Raw genomic sequence first — 22,381 nt, 5'->3', positions numbered from 1 at the left:
AGCTGGCATGTATGGTGCAATCATGTACCATCAGGTACATGCATACGTGAGCCAGCCAGAAAAATAAACTAACTACAACTACAGACGAGTTAAGTGATAAAGTAGTAACAGGAATGACTTTCCATTCTCATCCGAGGATGAAAATGAAAAGCCATTTGATGTAGCCCGCTCTTGAGACAGTTTGTCAGGGCCTCTTCAGCTCATATAGAGCCTTTTCTTTCTTCGGCGGTCCTGCCGATGCCTGAAACTTACTTAAGACAAGGCTCGAGATTTTGTGCAATACGTAGTCTTCCAACAATATACGAATTGTTGCAAGAGCATACGTGGTGAATCTCGAGGGAACGAACGTTTCGAAAGGGACCTGATCACGACCGCGAGCGCGAGAGAGCGACTTTAAGAGTCGCGCGATTCGAGGAGTCGAAAATGAAGCCGAAACAAACAGCACAAGTACACCGTTTGAATCAGCAAGATTTCTACTCTCGAAATCGTAACTACAGGAACAGAACTGCCACGCGAAAACGCGCCTACCCGAATTACTAATGTGGACAGTCCTGCCCTGACCCTACCTACTTAGATTAAGCGCACACACACCAGAGAATAAGTTACCTACCTACCTAACCCTATATTTAAAAAATTGCAAAACTCAATCAAACAAACAAACACTCCACGGTTCTCACGCATAATATTCGGGCGCGACCTAAACTAGAGAGGACTCCCCGGGGTTCCTCCGACACCCGAATATTGCAAACATTCACACTCTAATTGTGGACTTACTAGTTTCTGAGACTGACAAGGGCTAGTGATCTTTGCGTTCTTATATTATATAGATAAACGTTTGTATAGAACGTTTCAATATATGGAATATAGTCTTTAATAAAATCTATTGTATGGATGTATCATTCAAGATTGAAAAATATTAAGATTTAAATCCATTAAGATCAACGGTATTCAAATAAATGATAAATTGAAATATGATATTATTATTGATAAAAATCTAATGTTATAAAATTCTGTATGCAAATTGCAATCATAAAACATCTGAAACGACGCACTTCCACAACCTAACCACACACACACATGTGGACAGTACGTCGCGCACGATTCACTAGCCAATGTCAGTCCTCAATATGTCGTTGAATTGTTATAAATAAATTCATCGTGCCCCGTTGCCTTCGCTCATGCAAATAGCACCTGGGCATGTGCATGAACTTAGGCAACGAACACGGAAAAATTACTCTGAAAATCCTGACTAGAAAAACTGGTTAATAGCTAAACGGTATTTCGTATCTAATTTTTAGTTCAAATGACTCGACTTGTTATATATAATATATCAATAATAAAATACGATAATATTGAAAAATACTACTATTCGATAAAACTATTATAATTGAAATTGAATTATTTAAAATGAAAGACTCTACTCGAGATTTCATGATAAAAGAATTTACTTTAAAAATTGAAATGAATTCATTAAATTGTCAATCAAAATATTCAATTATCCTTGATCGATTTTGTCGTCAAAGTAAACTTTTTAAAAGATGAAACTAGTATAAAATGTATGTTACTTTGACTCAAAAATCGACCTGTCGCGAAATGCCTTCTTGCACGTTAAATCGCATGATAAATATAATGTTTTCACATTATATTAATTCATTTTCTATTCGATCATATAACTCGTATAAAGTTAAGAAAAATATTTCATATATTCTATAAAGATTGTATATTTGTAAAAATTTTATAATAATCATAATGTGTAATATACATTTGTAATATTAAGAAACGCGAGTGCAAGAAGACCCTAAAACCTGCTCTAAAAAATATAACAGTTGATGTTACTATTCACTTAACTCGTCAAAAATAGCAAGTATACAACTGGTCACCCGTGTTGATTCGGATCTTTCATCCTACAACATGGTTGGGGACCAGAGGAAACAAAATAGCATGCGACTTACCAGTGATGACTTGAAGCCCCCGAAGTCATCCATCAGTCAGCATGGTCCTGCTGGTTAGATTCAGGTCCAGAGACTGTAACAAAAATGCAAGAAAACAATTAGAATCTATTGTTAAAATTATAGAGATTTTTAATTAACAAATTTCAAAGTATAAATTTATACTTACGTTGTTCGCTCGTGGTCCACCGCCCGATACTCCCCGAGTACTGCTACTCGTTCCCAGGATCATGTTCAGAATCTGTAAGAAAACTGTAAGAAAACAATTAGAATCTATTGTCAAAACTGTAGAGATTTTTAATTAAAAATTTCAAAGTATAAATTTATACTTACATTGTTTGCTCGTGGAGCATCGCCAAATAATCCTCTTCCGTGATGCACTGATTCTAATTCCGGTAACGAGGAGTTTAAATGTCAAATTGAAAAAATAATTAATTTGATTGGAAAGTATTAAATTAGATTACCGCGACCGAGGATTGAAATCGGCGAACAAATGACTCTATTATCGCGATTGAGAAAACAAGGAGAGCCACGATGCTCTGGAAATAATTTAATACCGCGTAAGAAACACTGCTTCTATTCTCGCGTTTGCCTAACATCGCGAACGATAACGTGCTCGGGGTCACTTTGCCCCGAGAAACAAACTTGTTGCTACGTACAAACACTGAATCTACCGGCCGCATTGCGCGCGGCCAACAAATTTCCTGGAAAGAAAAGAGCTGAAAAGAAAGGGACAGGAGACAAGAAACACAACAAGCACATCTGTGCTTTGCCTATCGATTTTCTTTTTTCTTCTTACAAGAGTTCGTCAACAGAAATACTGCTTTACTTAGTACTGTTGTATACATAGTTTGTCCCGTACAAGATCAATGCCACGAAGGCGAAATTCTCTCAATCAATGAGAATTTCAACGATAAAATATTATCTACGAAAATAATTACGTACAAGTAATTATTCAATTTATAAATATTATATCACTAAATTTCATAGTTAGAGTTGTAAGCATGATTATGTTTACTTTCTCGAACGTTAGAATATCCCGTAATTTTTATAAATATTCCGAAATTTGCAAAAATTAAAGTTCGTTAATTATTCATGCTTTAATAGCATATTCCAACTACGTGGTTTCTATGTTTTCTTAAACTTGCATCGAAATATATATGCAAATTGCAATTACAACAATTCATAAAGAAATATAAACGATCAATTAAATAAATAACACTCGGAAATATTTAATCGCGATCAGAATACAGTTAAATATAAATTATTTCAATCTATCGTCGATATCTACCGACGCCATTTCTGTATACTTCGATATTATATCGAAGTGGATAAAAGGTTTGTCAAAGATTTTAATATTTTATCTTAACAATGACCGATTACAAAATTAAGATCATGCTTGCAACGAATGATTTCATAATGAAATAAAAATATATAAATATTAATATGGGTGTTAATTTTTGTTGTAATTGTTTAAACGTTACCAATATTCCCTCCAAAATATGTCGACTCGTCTGCCATCTGTTATGGTGTCGTTTAAGCGCCAATGAAACTTCCCATGGCGTCGAATTTCAATCCGAGACTGCAACAGAAATGAAATACAAATTAAATCATAATTAAACAATAATTGATAATAATGAAGAAATATTAAAAGGTTAGAAACACGTATGTACCTCGTTGGTCGCGAAACGCTGATACGTCTTGGCAGGTTCCAACAAGTCTTATTATTTCTTAATTTCGAGTTCCAATAAGAGACTGTAACAGAAACGAAATAACGATGCATTAAAGTACGCAAACGATTATTACAATTAAGTAATGGTTAAATCGAAACCGTATTGCAAGAGATCGTAAGTAGTAATACGCGAGTAGTAATAGTGGAAGGATAAACAGGTTAGAAATACGCACCTCGGTCGCGAAACGCCGATACGTCTCGACACGTCTTGCTATGTTTATTTTCAAAGTAGGAATGATGGCCGTCCGCTGTGCTCGGCAACGCTCGTGAATTAGGCGGCGGGGTGGGGGAAGCTCCGATGTCTCGCGAAGCTTGTTTACGAACCCGAGGGATACCACGGATAGAAACCGCGGATAGATTGATTTTAGTAAATTATTTACAACTTTAACTAGTCAAGGAATCGCGAATAATTCGTACTTTTCAATTGGCATGCATTTACATGCACTAGCTGCTGCCTATCACACTAATTCAGTGAGTTTCTCAACTGACCGCCATCCATGAGAAGAGGCCGCTAAAATCAGCTCCGAATTTTCAGGTCGGTATGGCAGTCAGATTCGGCCGCGAAACCCATAAGGTAAAAAGTCAACATTTCTGGGCACACGTTGTATTTTCGGTAACGAATTTTTTTCTCGAAAATAGTTAGGATTTCGAGGGTATGTGTATTCACCAAAAATGATTGTAATTGACACCTGCAACCGAAAATAATTTTTTCAGAACGATTTGATATTTTTTTTCCCCCCGAAAAATTTATCCACATTCCTGAATTTTTTTCTCGAAAATGCGCAGGATTTTGGGGGTACGTCTATCCACAAAAAATGACTATAATTTACCCCTGCGATCGAAAATAATTTTTCCAGAACGGTTTGGAATTTTTCTTTTTCGCCGAAAAATATGTCCTGCTATTGAATTTTTTTCTCGAAATTACGCAGGATTTCGAAGATATGTGTATTCACCAAAAACGATTGTAATCGACCCCCGCAACCAAAAATAATTTTTTCAGCATGATATGAAATTTGTTAATTTCATGCTCTAATGCTTCAAGGTATACAGTGTATTCGTCCATGTTAAATTGTTTTTCACGCGGATGTACGTGAATTATTGAACGTGCATAATTCTAAACCATTTAAAATTAATACGTTGGGGTCGGTAAAACTGTCCCAAACTCGATCTAACAAGCGTCAGCGACGTAGACAGGTTTCTCAGATTGGACTCACCTGTTTCACAACCTGCGTGACGTACGGCGTACCGTGTCACGTGACGTGCTTTACCTTTCGGCGTTAGTAGGTGGTAGTGGTAACAATACGAGTGCTCTATGGTAGCCACGGTAGTGGGTTTGCGTTAGGACGCGAGGCAAGGCGCGTCCACGGTAAAGACGGCAAGAAATACCAGTCGAAGTAGTAAAACCGCGCCCAACGTGACGCCAGGTGGCCATCGTGACGCTACGTAGCCGCGTCCAGTGATCCACGTTTATTTTTCCACCGTAGATCGCGACCATCGTCGCGTTTCGTCCAGGTACCAACGTGAACGTTCTCCGTTGTACTGTTCCCGGAACGCCAAGTGCATCACGCTGTAAATCGTCGCATAGCCGCGGCGGAGATTTCCGTCTGGCGCGTACGAACGCGTAAAAATGATCGGCGTCTCTTCGATCGTTGCTGGCAAAGGGTTTCGTGACGGGAGAATAACGGCAGCGGCGCGGCCGAGTCGCCACAGTCGAGCTGCGATCTCTCGCGCGTGAAAGAGTACGCCGGAGAGGAAAGGTTAACGCTCGAATTTAAAATACGGTGCGCCTACGCGTAAGCGTTGTGGTTCCACGGGTGTCATCGCGTGAGATGGTGATCCCGATCCCGACATATAGATCGCCAAAAACGATCGGAAGATTTCGTCGCGTCGCGCGATACGCGATCGTACCGTAACCCCGTAGATCCTTGAACGACTGGAAATAAAAAAAAAATGTATCCCGTTCGAACGTGGGCGACTTCGACGAACCGTCGCGATATACGCTCGTACGTAAACTAGGTATGTCGCGTACGCGACCGTAACGACATCGACGGTGATCGTTAACTCGTTAACGGCAACGATACGTTCAGTGAAAGTATTACGAACGCGCAACAGATCGAATCATCGTGTGACGCATCCGTGTATCGCGATAAAGGTAAACGATTTTACAGATGGGTCGCGTGTGTACGTACGTGAGCGTACCTTTTATCTGTAAATAAATATCGTTATCGTTTTAAAAAGAACCGGGTCGATCCATCTAAATGTTACAACAAGTGTCATCGAAGTGTACGAAGCCTCTGAGCCGGGACGAGCGAGTAGCGAAGGATCGCAAACCATTGTTTGTTCGACGATTAGCGATGCACGATTCGCACGGGATTCTGTTCACGAGTTTACTATGCGTTCGGTGTTAGTCCCGTTTAGGTTCAAAGAGTTTCGCAAAATGCGCGTCGCGTGTCTGTTCGTGACGATTCTGGCCGTTGTTCGTGGACAGTCGGACGATGGGTACGATCAGTCGTCCATTTATTACACCGAGCCGACTTTCGTTAATGCAACTAACGGCAATGCGAACGGTGGCTACACCGAACTACCCGGCGGTCACATCATCAGGGGCCAACGGCTGTTGGAACGATCGAAAAGCCCGTACCTGCTACGCGAAGATCTGTTCGTGGATCGCGAGTGCGAACTGGTGATAGAGCCAGGCGTGGAGATACGATTTGGTCCCATGATCGGCATCACTGTTCGTGGTATCGTAACTGCAAAGGTAAACAACATTAGAAAACGAGCGTACTAACAATTTAAATAAACAAACGGGTAGATCAGATATTAGCGATTTCTATCCATCAAATTAATTGTTATCTACGGATGGCAATATTTTATTAGAAACATCAAACGATCTGTTCGACCGTTGGTTTTACAAATCTTTTGTCTTGCACTTTTCTTGAATACTAATATGTTTCAGGACTTTATGACCAGCCCCAAGTGATACGCCAATCTAAACTCTTGATTAACATTTTTAATTCTGGCGCTCGTACTGTCTGAACACACGAGCAATTCAGCGAGAATTTAAAGCAGATGCTGTAAACATGAATCGCTGCGACGTAGACGCGTACCATGACCTGTCACGAATAATATACAGGGTGTTTTAATGGGAGATTCTAGAGGCCAAAATAACACGAAAATCAAGAATATCAATTTCTTTAAAAGAATTAAATTAAAAAATTTCAAATCGTTCTGGAAAAATTATTTTCGGTTGCGGTGGTCAATTACAATCATTTTTGGTCATTAGACATACCCCTGAAATCCTACCCACATTCGAGAAAAAAAATCGAGAAGGTGCGAAATTTTTCGACAAAATTAACAAATTTCAAATCGTTCTAGAAAAATTATTTTCGGTTGCGGGGGTCAATTACAATCATTTTTGGTCATTAGACATACCCTCGAATTCCTATTCACTTTCGAGAAAAAAAATCGAGGTGTGAAATTTTTCGATAAAATTAACAAATTTCAAATCGTTCTAGAAAAATTATTTTCGGTTGCGGGGGTCAATTACAATCATTTTTGGCCATTAGACATACCCCCGAAATCCTACCCACATTCGAAAAAAAAAATCGAGAATGTGTGAAATTTTTCGATAAAATTAACAAATTTCAAATCGTTCTAGAAAAATTATTTTCGGTTGCGGGGTTCAATTACAATCATTTTCGGTCATTAGACATACCCCCGAAATCCTACCCACATTCGAGAAAAAAAATCGAGGTGTGAAATTTTTCGATAAAATTAACAAATTTCAAATCGCTCTGGAAAAATTATTTTTAGTCGCGGGGGTCAATTAGAATCATTTTTGGTCATTAGACATACCCCCGAAATCCTACCCACATTCGAGAAAAAAAAGTCGAGAAGGTGTGAAATTTTTCGATAAAATTAACAAATTTCAAATCGTTCTAGAAAAATTATTTTTAGTCGCGGGGGTCAATTACAATAATTTTTTATGAACAGACCTATCCCCGAAATCCTATCCACGTTCGAGAAAAAAATTCAGTACCGGCGGAACTTAAAACGTAAATAACTTTTTAACGAAGCCTCCATCAACGAATTGGTATTCTTGATTTTCGTGTTATTTTGGCCCCTAGAATCTTCCATTAAAATTTTTCCCAGCATTACTTTCATTTTGAGACTGATAAACGGAAGTGGTAAAAGTTACCCCATGTTACTCTATCTGTCCTATGCAAGGCGAGCGCAAAATATCGAGTAGCAAGTTTTTAATACCGAGAGCTCCATATTGGATATCGATACCGACGTGGAAAGATCGCGCCTGTGGGGTCGTCGATTTTATCCGAAACATTCTGCCAATAATACCTAGAAAACCTCCCCGGATATGCGACTCAGCGCGGATTTCGCTTCCAAATGCATATTTCTGCACGTACGTGTACTGTTAATTACAATTGCAGTCGTGTTCGGGCAAACACGGGCTCATATGTGTGCGTGTATGCTAACGTTGAATGAACATGACTCATCTAGATGTACGATTGTGCACGTGTTACTACGAATACGCCAGAAACGACTGTAATAATTCAAGTTCGTAGAAAATTGAATGATTCGGTTACCAACGAAATTTCGCCGTCTCGTTTCTTACGAGAGCTTATTCCCCTAATTGACACGGCGCTACACAATGATTTCCTTCGCGAATATAAACGTTTTAGTATCAAGACTGGTCGACCGTATCGTTCCCTGGTATCGATATCACCATGGCACTGATAAGCAATAAAAACGTACACGTATTGGGATTTCCAATACCGTGAATCACAGGAAGGTGTGATTACGGATATTATTAGATCACAGGACTCGTACAAGTAAATGGACATCCGAGGAAAGGCAAATACTTTGTTTTTCCCGCGCACCGGCATCGCTGATTCTCGCTTTCTACACAGTGCATTGTCCTGGCACGTGAAATATCATCCGGACAGAATGCGTTCTCGCGGTAACGTTATACACATTGCCTTTAAAACTGTCTTTCCGGTGCAATCGTAATCGCCGTGACTCTCGAATACACTCGGCTTGTTTCGTCTCTCGTTACGCGCTACTTATCGTCAGCCTGCCACGCTTTTTAACGTAAGGAAAAAACGGAGGTTCGATGTCCTTTGGAAAGTAATTTCGCGACACCGCCGACAACTGGAATAGTTTTTAGCTTTGCATAACCCGAAGTTGAAACATCACGAGGTCACGAGGTTCGTAGATTTCGTTAAAAAAAAAATGTTAAACGACGACCGTAAAGGCAGGTATCGCCAGGTATAGCAGGTAAAAAGAGTTTCGGACCCTGCGTCCGTAAAGGACATCGAATCACCGGAAATTCCAGAAACACGCAAGCTGAGCTGATTGTTACTTTATTCGCATCACGTAGCCGCAACGTACGATTGTACTGCCTGCCATGATATATGTACACGCGCTGATGCACAGAACGGGTGTTATTAATATCTCGATACTGTACCACTAGCTCGTGCTTCGACCGAGGTAAAACTGACGTTTTCCATCATTTTCTAAAGTCGAACGGAGTAATTCCGATCACGGGGTCATTTACGACCACCCTTCGTTACCCCCCATACGAGAAAACAACGTTTGCTACATTATCCCGATAGCTCGTTCAATTTTTGAACGAACATCTTATTTAAAAACTATTAGGTCGTCCCATAAGTTCGTGCCGTTTCAATATCCTGAAATTGATGAGGATGTTCTATATGAAGTATATGGCAAGTTGGTTTCTCGTAAAGCTGGAGAAATAGAAATTGCTGGATTTAACCCATCTGCGGAAGAAGCTGACGAAGGCACATATGAGTCTGTCGTAACTGGTGTTGATGTAGTTTTAAATCATCGACTGCAAGAAAGTTTTGCATTTCGGGACGAGAAGAGGTTTACTATTTTTCATAAAATTCCATCATATGTTTAAAATATTACTTCAAGTTGCGGTAGAAAACTCGGCACGAACATCTGGGACCACCTAATATATTAACTCCACGTAACGCACTGGGACTTTTATTGTACAATCTGCTCATCGTGCATGGAATCCATCGAAGCGAACGTGGAAGGTTGAGGAGATTCGAGATGAAAGGAGAAGCAGTGGAATTATTCCAATCTGCCCTGCATGTTCCGCAGGATTGATAAAAATAGGAGACCCTTTATAGTCGTTACGAGCCACGGGTCTCTGTGTGAACGCTATGGAGGATTTGGCGGAGGTGGAATTGTCAAAAGCTGTTGTTATTACTCGTTAGGTACGGAATCCAGCGATACCGAACGCGGAGAAGAGGTCTTGTCGAGGTAAACTGGTGGAAGTAATCTACTTAAACAGGGGATTTCTAATCGTAGCGTTTCCGCGACAGCAAAGCCGACGAAAGCCCCGGCAAGGAGGCGACTAATAGCTCGATTAAGCAACGGGATGCGAAGAGCGTGCACAGTGTAAAAGGCACGAACGAGTGAATCAGCTCTGCGCTCACCGCCTCCGCCACACGGTGCGTCAGGTCACGGATCAAACGGCGGTTCTTGGCCTGAACTGTTAACCTTCGACCTCGCTAATCCTCTTAGGCACGGCACGAGACGAGACCTTCCCTCCACCTTGTACGCGTTCACGAATTAGGATCATCGTATCGTTCTTGCGCGATAGACGCTCTCCGAGTTTCAGAAACTCGAAATAAATACCGATATTGCGGTATGAGAAACGATCTACCCTATGATGCGTCGAATCAAGACTTTATCGCGCCAGCAACAATAAAAAAGAACTTTTTCGAATGTCTACCAAACAGGATACTGGTACTTAACCGGTTAACCCTTAAATGCATTCGTGCGGGCCCAGGGACGACGCTATTAAACGAGACGTTCGATAGTACAGGGAGATACTTTCGACCAATCTGTTTATAATAAACATAGATCGAGACTTTTTAAAATAGCGAATTCCGTGTATCAAATTGTTCGAAAGGCCTAACGACGTCGGTTCAATTACTACTGGCATTTCCTGCTTTCAGGGGGAACCACACGCGCCAATCCTATTAACAGCAGCAGAGGCTAACAATCAGGTCCACCCTGTTGAATCGCCGCTTTCGATACGACTGGTCGACGGGCCGACGCCGTACGAAGGTCGTTTGGAGCTGTTCCATCGAAACGAATGGCGAGCCGTATGCACGAATTCGCGAAAGTATGTGTTCGCCTGTAGAATCATTGGATCATTGACCCAGAGATAAATTATCAAGTTTATTACCGTGGTTCTAATTCATCGACACCGTGTACAGCTGGACTCGAGCTGATCTGGAGACAGCGTGCAGACAGCTTGGTTTTCAAGGAGGGAGATGGTGGTCGTGGATGGATAGACAATGGCCCGCGAAACCGCGACTTTTGTACGAGCAACCAGGCTGCAGGGGCACCGAGTCGTCTTTAACGAACTGCGAGAGGTGGTCCGACAGACAGCTTGGCGGTGGCGTTTGTGGTAAAATTCAATTAATTTTTAAAGAAATCCGCTTTGGGTAATCACGGACAAAGCGAGAAATCGTCATCGCACGATTTTAGATTATCATCCCGATCTCGGTGTCGCGTGTTTGCCTCGTCACGACGGAGCAACGAAGGCGATCAAACATTGGAGAGGTATCCGTTTCGAAGATGCTTTGTACGACCGACCATTGATACAAGAAAACACTCTCTATGTACGAAAATCGAAGTCTATACTACAGAACGTGGTGATAGAGTAAGCACTGAAAATATTTATCATTGATGTACGTGATGTAGAGTTTAGAAAATATAAATATCTCTTTAAAAGGCACGCAGGAACGGGTCGAGAATATAATGTCACATCCGCGATCGACGTGGAAGGCGTTCCACCGCAAATGGAATCGATTTCGGTCCTTCATGCAGCCTTCACGGGCATTAACGTCACCATCCCGAACGCTCCTGTTATAATAAATAATTGCACCGTTCAAAACAACAGAGGTAATCCCTCCGTGGCTATATTCTATCGACGTAAGACTACATTCTCATAGATACAATCTGTACGATTATTAATTTTCAGGATACGGTATCTACGTGAACAGTTCGTCCGGAATGGCACACGTTAACGAGTGCTCCATATTGGATAACGGGGCGGATGGAATCAAGTACGTTCACTTCGACGAACGGCCCGATGATAAATTAGATCGTACAGAGGTCTTCGATTTATGCACATTTCCAACGACCACTAGTCAAACATTTCCCCTTATTATATCGATGCAGCAGAGCAAATACGCGCCCAACATGAAACGCTGCCCGCAAGTAAATAATCTTATCTATACGTAAATAAATCCGTAAGGGTGGACGTTCTTGTAGATTTACATTCCGCCCGACTTGTGATCTTGTCACGTTCGATCGAAGCGCAATCACGATATGGGAACGTGGATGTTTCAGCACATCTTTACAAGGCCGGGGCACGTGTTGACGATACATTTTTTACAAATGAAGACCGATAGAAACGACAGCGCGATGATAGAAGTGTACGACGGCATTAGCGTGATGGAAAAGTTATTAGCCAGAGTGCGAATTAAAAATGGCACGTTGCCACAGAGCGTCACCACGACCCGTCAGAATCTGTACGTGAAATTCATCGCTGAACCGCGCACCAACACGATCGTTTTCGTACGATTGATTTCCGGCTACAGTAAGTTCTTCGAGGATCTCGATAACACGTGTGCTTTTACGTTCGAAAAATTTACTGTATCGTTACGTTCCAGAGAAAACGTACGATCTGAACGTGACTGGTAGCATCATTGCCGGCAATAATGGAAGAGGAATCGCGGTGGAGAAGTTACGATCGGCTCTGCACGTTCAAGAGACTTCTGTGTCCAGCAACAAACACGTGGCTGGTGTGCATGTATTGGGCGGTGCTGCCGACGTAAATATAACTGGCAGCCGTATATCATTCAACACGGGCGACGGCGTTAACATCACCCACACGGGAGGGAACCGTAACGTGTCGCGTACGAGCATTTCCTCCAATCAGGGTTACGGATTCGCGGTGTGGCTGAACGACAGTTCCGCCACCGAATACGTGTACTTCAATCAGGCCACCGTGATCGAGTATTCGCAAATATTCCGGAACAAGGATATCAGTATTCTTGTGAGCACGTTATTGTACATCCACAGCTCTTGAATCGAATTCCATTTCTTAATTTCTCTCGTTTTGTCTGCAGGTTGGCAACGCAACCGGCAACTCGTACGTGAACGTGTCCGGTAATTGGTTCAACAGCAGCGCCGAGACGGCGATACAAGTGGGGTCCAGCTGGAGGCAGAACGAAGGGTTGTTGAGGCTCCAAATTGGCCACAATTCTTTCGTGCAAAACGCCAAGTTTGGAATCAAACTGAGCCCCGCCCTCAACATGGAGGCGGTCATCGAGCACAATAACTTCCGAGAGCAATCGAACGGTTGCATGTTAATAAAAAATCCGCTCTACGAAGAGTTCAGCGTCCTTCCCGTTTACATCGTCGTCCGGCACAACGAATTCTACGGGAATCGGGGCGCGTTTGTGGTCAGCGTCGGTCTGTCGCCGTACAGCGACGTACAGAGACTACTGTTCACGAGAAATTTCTTGCGCGACAATCGTGCCCGCGAGCTGTTCGACGACGGGAACTCGATGAGATCCAGATTGATACCGCGTTCCAGAGTGGCGGCGGTCGTGGTCGTTTCGTCGAGCAACGTGGAAGTTTTCCGGAACATCCTGCACAATCCCGAGTCACGATACGAGATCGGCTCTCACCTAGAGGACCAGAGTAAAATTATCAATTGTACTTACAATTGGCTTGGATTCGCGGAAGAGAACAGGATATTTGAACGACTGTTTCACAGGTGTGTTGCGTAATTCGATGGAAGAGCATCCTGGAACGGATCGTTAACGTGTCGTTCGCATTTCAGAAAGGACAGATACAATCTGGCTAAGATCGAGTACCTGCCTTACCTGCTGCACAGCAGCAATCCAGGGGCGAACACGATCATTTCGAATCCGACGTTCGTGCCGCAATTCGTTACACCGGGTACAAACTTGGTCGGCGGCGAGGTAGACGGCCTCGAAACGTTGAAGGCGGGAGAATATATCGTCGAGCGCGATATCAATGTTAGACCAAGCGGTAAACTGATCCTCCATCCCGGTGTCACGTTGCGTTTCCCGCTGGCTGTAGGGATGATGGTTGCCGGGAGACTGGACGCACGTGGCAAACGACCGAGCGACATTCTGTTCACGTTAAAAGAGGAGATCGTTATGGACGGGAACAACGACACACTGACGAACGAGGGACTTGGTCAAATGAACGAAATGGAACCGTCCGTACGACTTCTCGGCGGTAAAACGAACCTCGAAGGAAGGCTACAGGTAATTAGCTAAGGGAAACACTGATCATTCACGATAACCGGACGATATCTGTTTTCGATAGGTGAAAGTTGGCGAAAAATGGGGAACCGTTTGCAATTACGGTTGGACGATCCGCGACGCGGCCCTCGTTTGTCACCAATTAGGTCTCACTCTGGACCCTGACAATTGGCTCATGGAACGTTCGCAAATTCCAAACGCGGGTATCAACGAAGACATTGTTCTTAGTAACGTTAGGTGCACCGAGGACGATAACGACATATCGAGGTGTCGAGCAGAAACGGAACAAAGCTTTGAAAATTCTTGTACTCATGAGAACGATGTGGGCGTTAGGTGCTCGGAGGCGGCTTGGGCTGGCCTTCGATTGGGACCGTTGGCTCAGAGAAGCGATCTTCAATACGTGACCATCGAAAAGGCAGGATTGCTTGATTACATCACGAACTCGTTCAAGCCAGGTAAACTTCTGTAATAAAAGAAATCGGTCACTTCGTTAGAGAAATACTTAAATCTTTGCATTGCAGCATTGCAAATCGATTTCTCGCGACACTCGTTGGACAGTGTCAGAGTTATCGATAATCTGCAAGACGGTTTAGGAGTTCTGTACTCGGATATATATTCCGCGGACGCGGTGAACACTGTTAGGAACAGCGACTTTTCGCACAACGGCGGCAGCGGTATCAGTTTCAAGCAACTGGGAATGAAAATCGACAATTCCAGAATCGAGAATAACAAAGTTGCTGGAATCAGGCACAATCCAGCTCTATCCGCTGTACAGCAGAGAGAATTCGCGGGCTGGTTTTTGCGTGTACCGGACGCAATTGAATCTTCCTACGATCCAATAATCATAACCCACAACACGCAAGACATCGTACTCGCCAACGAGGAAACCAAGTACTTGGTAACTGTTAAAATGAACAGCGATCCAATTCGACAACGTATCTACATCAGAGTAAGTGGCATTGTTAATCTTTCGATTATTATAACTCATGGTTTATTATTATTATTATCACTTATGGGACGACCTAATATAATAATTCAAAGATTAATAACGCAGCGTAGTTATTACTTTTTTTGTACGAACGATTAATTAAGCGATCTCTGCGAATCTCACAGTGCAGACCGGGATACGTGATCGGTATACAGCTTCTCAATCCTATCGAGAATCGTAGCACAGAACAGATCATCCTGCACGATTCGCAGTACGGCGACTCCGGTCGAGACGTCTGGCACGTGAAACGGGATTTATCGGTATTCCCCGTGACGTCCAGTTCGTTCGCTGTGGTTTTGGAGTATGAAAGTGGCAGGAACGCGCTCGGCGGTGCTGTTATGGTTATCACAGCTCTGCAGGCCCCGATACAGGTACATACAGAAACATTAAACGCTCGCGCTACGGTGAACTTAATTCCCAAACAACATTTACAGGACGTACGGAACAAAATCGTGAGAGGACCCATTCCGACCTTGCTGGTTACAGAGTCCAAGATCAAGAACAATCGAAGGGGTATACTGGCGTCGTACTACAACAGATACTTGGACGAGATCGGCGATCATTTTCTACGAAAAGCCAACGAGACTGTGCAACTGATCAGTTGCGAGGTGTCTCACAATCAGGAAGAAGCAATTTACGTATACTCCCCGCACTGGAACATCTTTCAAACGAACATGTCCGAAATCTCGATCCATATCAACAACAGCCTGATCACGGATAATGGTAAAGGCATATATCAATTCAGTCGCGACGCCAGACAATCCAATAATCTCTTTCACTGGATAATGCAAGACAGTACCGTGGAAAGGAATCGAAACGGCGGCTTCGAGGTATTGTTGCCCGAGGTGTGGCAGTACAACGAAAACTTCACGCACACGCTCTACTTCGGCAACAATACCTGGCGAAACAACGAGGAATTCGGTTTCGTGGTGGACGGCCATTACGCCACCTTGAACATTTCTCAGAATCGGTTCGAGGGGAACCGTTGCAAAACCGGCCTGATCTCTGTCCGCGGAATGGAGAAGAGAATGAGGATCGACAATAACCGTGTATCGAGCAACACCGGCGTCTACATGGTGGAGTTCAAGGCGGACAGTCAGTCGGAGATTCTGGGCGACGTGGATGCTCGTTTTTACTACAACGAGATCAAACGGAACAGTTACGATCTGGTACGCATGGGGCCCCGTCGCACGGACGACAGTCCCAGTTACGTGGTCGGCTTCCACGGTATTCAAAAGGTGCGGATAAACAGGAATCTGTTCGGCGAGAATTCTTTGGACTACGAGTTGCTGGCTGGTATCAGAACCGCCAAGATCAACAACGAAGTAGACGTGACCGAAAACTGGTGGGGAACTCCCGACGACGTCGACATCAGGTAAAAAATATTTAATCTCTCGCGAATTAAGGTTCAAGTTTTTCACAGTTATTATCTTGCTCTTTTCAGACGAAAGATATTCGATTTTGACGACTGGAACGATCACGCGGTGGCCCGTTATCGTCCTTTCCTAACGAACGACGCCCTCGATTCCTCCATTTCCGCGTCCTGGCAGATCGCTCGTGAGATAGACTTGGACAATTTGGGCGGACGTATCGTGGAAAATCTGTCCATACAGGCCAGGGATAAACCTTACGTTGTACGATCGGATATCACCGTTATGCCGGAAGCCACGTTGCACGTTTATCCGGACGTCGTCATGGAGTTCGCCCCCAACGTCGGTATCCTCGTCCTCGGCACTCTGAAAGCCGTAGGTGCACCCGGTCACGAGATTATAATGAGGTCGATGGAACGTAGCAACGCGAACGAGGCAACGATCGCAAAACCCACGAGAACCTCCGGAAACGTCGTCTCGATGTCCGAGGAAACGATTCGTCTTTGCAAAGACGGTCGTTGTTCGTCCTTGTACAACGAAGGTACTGGTATCGGTTTCGGATTAATAATAAAGATACTAGTCTTTCGACGATACAAGTTTCTATTTTTTTTTTTGTTGGTACAACAGGATTTCTGGAATTCTTCAATAAAACAACCTTGCAATGGATACCGCTGTGCGATACCAGATTCACCGAAAGGAACGCGCAAGTGGCCTGTCGACAATTGGGTCACGACACCCTTAATGTCTACGTATCGTACGATCGTAGATACGAGTTGCATCCCGGTTCTCTGATACGCGTATGGTCTTGGCCCGAACCGCTACAGGTATTGCAACGGAGTCGCGCAAAATTCTCCGGGACGATGTTAAAGAAATAACGGATTCGTTTCAGTGCACCGGCAAGGAAGAGAAATTAGAAGACTGTCGGATTCGATTGAACGGCCAACTGTTCGGTCATCGGCACGAGTGCTCGTGGGACGACCAATTCGTCTTCATCGGCTGCGGGAAAAGAAATCTGGACGACGCGTACGATTACTGGGGCGGAATACGTATCGCCAACAGCGAGTTCGAGCATCATTTGTACGAGCATCGGATTCACGACGTTGTCACACACGAGACAGTGAGACGGGTCGAATCGGTACTGAAACATATAAACATCACCGGCGCCGGGATTCTGCATTTCGAGAAATCGGCCGCGGTGCAGACTATCATGAAATCTCCGGTGATAATGCAAGTGAACGTAACACGCAGCGCCTATCACGGTTTCAATGTGATATCGCCGACACACGCGGTTAGTATCGAACCCGGTCCCCCACCCTGCAAAAATTCTATCTCTTGTTTATTGGTTGTTTAGGTTGTATTGTTGTTCAATGTTGTCGATAACGTGCTTGGAAACGGCGTGAACATACTCTCGATAACGGGGGAGGGACGCGAGGCCGACGAAAGTTCATTCACCCCTATCAAAGATCTTAATATTCCTTATCACCTGTTCAGTATGATCGATATATGCGACACCACTAAAGAGATCACGCTCGAGGAACGAGTGATAGTTTATTACAAGTACGACAATTACCCCGTGAACTGCGTGAAAATTTTCCGTAGCGCTTACAGGGCCAAACCGTTCGGATTCAGGTTTTGTATCTTCTACGAATAAAAGTAAAAACCGTTTCCTCGTGACCGTCAAGGCTGATTGTATATTTTTTTTAGGCTCTTGCAGTTTAATCTTTTCAATTCTACCGGAAAACCTGGCCGCGTCGACAGTATAACATTGTACGACGGAGATATTTATAACGTCACCGCGAAGAGCATAGGTCATCTGGAAGCCAACAGTCCCGATGAAAAGAAACTGTTCAAAACCCAAGGACCCAGCCTCAGTGTGAGACTGTTCGCTAACGGTGCGAGCAACGTGCACGGATTTATCGCGGAAGTAGTCACCCTGCCAATCTCTGCCATTGGATTTAGTAAGTCGTATTATATACATGTTACTGTGAAACACCGAAATCTGGAGAATGTCGACTTTCACCGGTGAATGTCAACATTCACATAGTCGCTTAGTGTATGACCGAAATATTTGCTAAACACCCTCATTTCTGACTTACACCGGTAAATGTTGACATTCACCATGCACTAATGGTGAGTGTTGAACATGTTGGAGATTTATATTTTCTTCTCCGTAATTCAGTCGCTATAAAACGTCACAAGGGTGACGTAACTTTTTCGCCTCTCTTTCTGAAAGGATCTAACCCAGACCTAACCCAGACCTAACCCAGATCTAACCCAGACCTAACCCAGATCTAACCCAGACCTAACCGAGATCTAATCCAGATCTAACCCAGACCTAACCCAGACCTAACCGAGACCTAACCCAGACCTAACCGAAATCTAATCCAGACCTAACCCAGACCTAACCCAAATCTAGGGTCTGGGTTAGGTCTGGGTTAGGTCTGGATTAGATTTCGGTTAGGTCTGGGTTAGGTCTGGATTAGATCTGAGTTAGGTCTGGGTTAGGTCTGGGTTAGGTCTGGGTTAGGTCTGGAATAAGTCTGAATTAAGTCTGGGTTAGGTCTGGATTAGGTCTGGGTTAGGTCTGGGTTAGGTCTGGGTTAGAAAAAGATCACGATTTACTGCAGTATCCATTTAGTATAAATTAGGGTATCGGAAAAAAAATTAAGAAAACGTTGCTCGCGTTATCAAAGCTTGCATAAGACTGACAAAGCTGATTGATTCCGAGCAGAACAAAGGAATTGGCAGGAGAGAGCCAGTCGCTTGTTTTTTGACTCTTCTGTTTTGGACCTCCACCAGAGCATATCTGTGATTGTCGGAATGTACAACAATGTAATGAAATATTCGATCTTTCACCGACGTATTTGGTATCTGTTGACATTCACCGGTGAAAGTTGACATTCTCCAATTTCGGTCATTCACGGTAACATACATATATCATCGAAAACTGACAATTTGGATAGCCGATCTGTTCGTTTACGTCTCTGTTTCCCTCTTCAGATCGCGATGTACAACACAACGTTTCTTATTCCATAATAACGAACTGCCGCGAGGGAGCGATAAAATACGCGAGCGCCGGCGAAGTAAACGCAATAATGACTCTCGAGCGCAATCAGTTCACGAACAATTGCGAGAAACTCTATGGTAATTTTTCAACTTGCAAGTCCGCGCTATGGCTGGACGTTCAGAATACTCAATCGTTATACTTTAGAGTGAGTAAAAAAAATGAAGTTGATTTTAAGATTAGAAGATATTTCCTAATTATATTATCATTGATATTTCAGAACAATTTAGTTCAAAAGAATCAAGGCGGACTTTCCATTCGCGCCGATTCCAGAGGCTCGGCGACTTCTTTGAAAGGATGGATTCACAATAATCTTTTCGCGGAAAACTTTAACAGACCCGCGCTGTACGCGTGACACAATATCGTATTGAATTTAGTTCCTCGAAGCTGACTTAAAAATTGAATTACTCGCCCTCTTTTACAGATACGTAGAGGGTCGTCAAAGCAGTCCGTACCAGGAAGTTACTATATTTAGAAACTACTTTACGAAGAACAACGCTCCTTACGACAACAACATTGTTTTGAAACAAGTGGTCAGCAACATGACGCTCAATTATTTACATGGCAATCTTGGCTCACACCTGTTAGAAATTTCGGGATTCGAGAGGGTTCGTTTGCCCATCTACCAGAGCACGTCTCACAATGGTTTTTACAAGTGCGTGTTCTTCGATTTGAATACATTGGCGTAAATTATTGCATCCATTTGTTTCACGACGAAAAAATGTTTCAGGAACTATGCGGTAAACCGTGACGGTCGTAGTACGATAGTGGCTGGAACCCCTGGTCAACAATACGTCGACAATGTCTTTTTCAATCCAGATAATGATTATGAAATGCTCACGACGAATAGATCACAGTTAGTACACCGATCTGTATGTTCTTTGGTACTATCGGTTGGAAGAATTATGAGAAAACGATATATTTTTATTGTACAGGCAATTGGAAATGTGGAGGTCTCACGTGGATGCAAGGCACAATTGGTGGGGATACAACGAAACGTTGGCGGTTGCAGGTAGAATAAGGGACAGAGGGGATTCTCCGGAATTGCTGCAGGTCGATTATCAACCCTTTCACATGAGCAATTTGTCCGTGCTGAATGGAAAATGTCCACCAGCTTGGGACCTTGTGGGCGACACGTGTTACATATACATTGGTGCACCAATGGATTTCTATAGCGCTCGCGACTTTTGCAGGGTGAGATATATCGATCGACGCTTCACCGTTAACGGATATCGTATAATGATATTTATTTCCATGCCCCCCTCCAGTCGGTAAACGCATCGATGCCGTTTATTATGGGCGATTATTTGGAGCTATGGCAATTTATACGAAAGCAACAGGAACGTTACGATTATTCCGATCGCGCTTGGATACAGCAACTGGATCGCGTGGATCAATGCACGACTTTCACGTATCAAACGATAGAGATCGATCACTGTGCTCAACGAAGCCCTTTTGTTTGCGAGATTGGTACGTTTCCCGATTTTTTTTATAATCATTATAAAATAGCGAAAGGGTACAACGAGATAGACGCTTTATCGATGATATATTGCAGATCCCCGAGTGAATATCGATCCTTTATCGTGGAGGAAAGATATCGTTGCCGTGGCTGTGCTAGGAGCAGCAGGCATAGCACTCGCTTTACTAACAGCCGCGATCGCGCTCTGGGTGTCGAAATCGAAGAGGCGAAACCTAGAAAGACTGGAGAGGCGAAATTCTATCAGGCAATCGTTGCATTCGTTGCGATCGGTTGGCTCTACTTCCGGATTCACGGAGCTCGCTTATCGACGTAAACCTATCACGGTAGCGATTGCTTCTATAATAAATAAGTCGACACGGTAAAATGCAATATCCATTATTCGCGAACTTTGCTTTCAGACGAAACATTCCACGGACACGCTGAATTCGAAATCCCTGGACTATAGGAGAATGTTGAACGGCGGAAGCATCGATTCGATGGACAAGTCACAGTTGAACTCGTCGATGGAGGACAATCAAAGCTACGACGTGTACGAGGCGCACAATCCACGGTACTCGCCGAGCACCAGCGACTTTAAGAGCACTGCCCAAAAATACGGAGCCACTCCGAGCGGTGACAATCCAGTTTTCGACCTGACTTATCGCAACGAGGGCTTTCGAAATCACTCAACGTTCGCTTCGAGAGCTACCAACGATTGGCCTCTGTCCAACACCGAGACGACCGCGGACGAGACGCCTGCCGTGGACGCCACCCACGAAACCTCGTACCTCAATAACACGTCCACCCTTCCGTTGCATTCCAGCCTCGCGTTGACCGATTCGATCAGCGAATTGAAACGCGACATCGACACATCGGCCTCCTACAGTCCCATGGACTACGACGTGAGGCGTAGCTACGACAACGCTACGTTACCGAGTCAAACGTCCGAGCCTGTGCCCGAATACGCCCCAGATTTCAATCCACCGATACCGCCCCATCCCTATCATCATTTCGACGAGGGCAGACCCAGAAGCGAGGCACTTCTAGAAACGAATCTCGACAACGGCGAGGAGAAACCTCTACGCTCCAAGAGCGAGGCGTTACTGGAGACCAATCTGGACGTGTTCCTACCGAACGAGCCTACGGAATTGACGCAACTCTCGGCCGGGGCAAGAAGCAAAAGCCAACCCTTGGAAACGGCGATGTGAACCACCGATAGGAACTTACCACGAAGCTGTTCGCAGAGACTGTAACTACGAACGCGATCTTAAAAGCAAACCCACCGAATTTAACGTTTAAGACAACGGAGCCTAAGGGGAACGAGTGCAACGAAACGCTGTCGGTTATTTTAAGGAAACGTTCGTCGATCTATGTTCTTCCCGATACGACATACAAGGGGCGGATCCTGAACCCGGAAATTCATAAATTCACACGCTCTATACAGGGTATTTTAAA

At 43.8% G+C, this 22,381-nt stretch overlaps 1 protein-coding gene across 1 annotated transcript; it reads left to right on the top strand.

The window, feature by feature from the left end:
* The first annotated feature begins 5,963 nt into the window (after positions 1–5,963).
* On the top strand, positions 5,964–22,381 carry LOC122404932 (protein bark beetle). Its single transcript, XM_043409335.1, has 27 exons — positions 5,964–6,439; positions 10,689–10,858; positions 10,953–11,146; positions 11,227–11,401; positions 11,474–11,643; positions 11,723–11,961; positions 12,094–12,343; positions 12,417–12,802; positions 12,876–13,528; positions 13,595–14,048; positions 14,110–14,500; positions 14,567–14,994; positions 15,159–15,404; positions 15,468–16,408; positions 16,478–16,944; positions 17,031–17,227; positions 17,293–17,691; positions 17,755–18,032; positions 18,108–18,361; positions 19,404–19,615; positions 19,688–19,812; positions 19,892–20,122; positions 20,198–20,323; positions 20,403–20,661; positions 20,736–20,937; positions 21,023–21,270; positions 21,346–22,381. The coding sequence occupies exons 1-27, from the start codon at positions 6,074–6,076 to the stop codon at positions 22,132–22,134; spliced, it is 8,850 nt and encodes a 2,949-aa protein (XP_043265270.1). The 5' UTR covers positions 5,964–6,073; the 3' UTR covers positions 22,135–22,381.

Source organism: Colletes gigas, unplaced genomic scaffold, assembly GCF_013123115.1.
Source record: "Colletes gigas isolate AHSC1104 unplaced genomic scaffold, ASM1312311v1 Colletes_gigas_Sc00001, whole genome shotgun sequence".
Classification (NCBI taxonomy): domain Eukaryota; kingdom Metazoa; phylum Arthropoda; class Insecta; order Hymenoptera; family Colletidae; genus Colletes; species Colletes gigas.
Note: the sequence above shows the minus strand (reverse complement) of the source record. Positions and strands in the feature narration are given on the sequence as shown.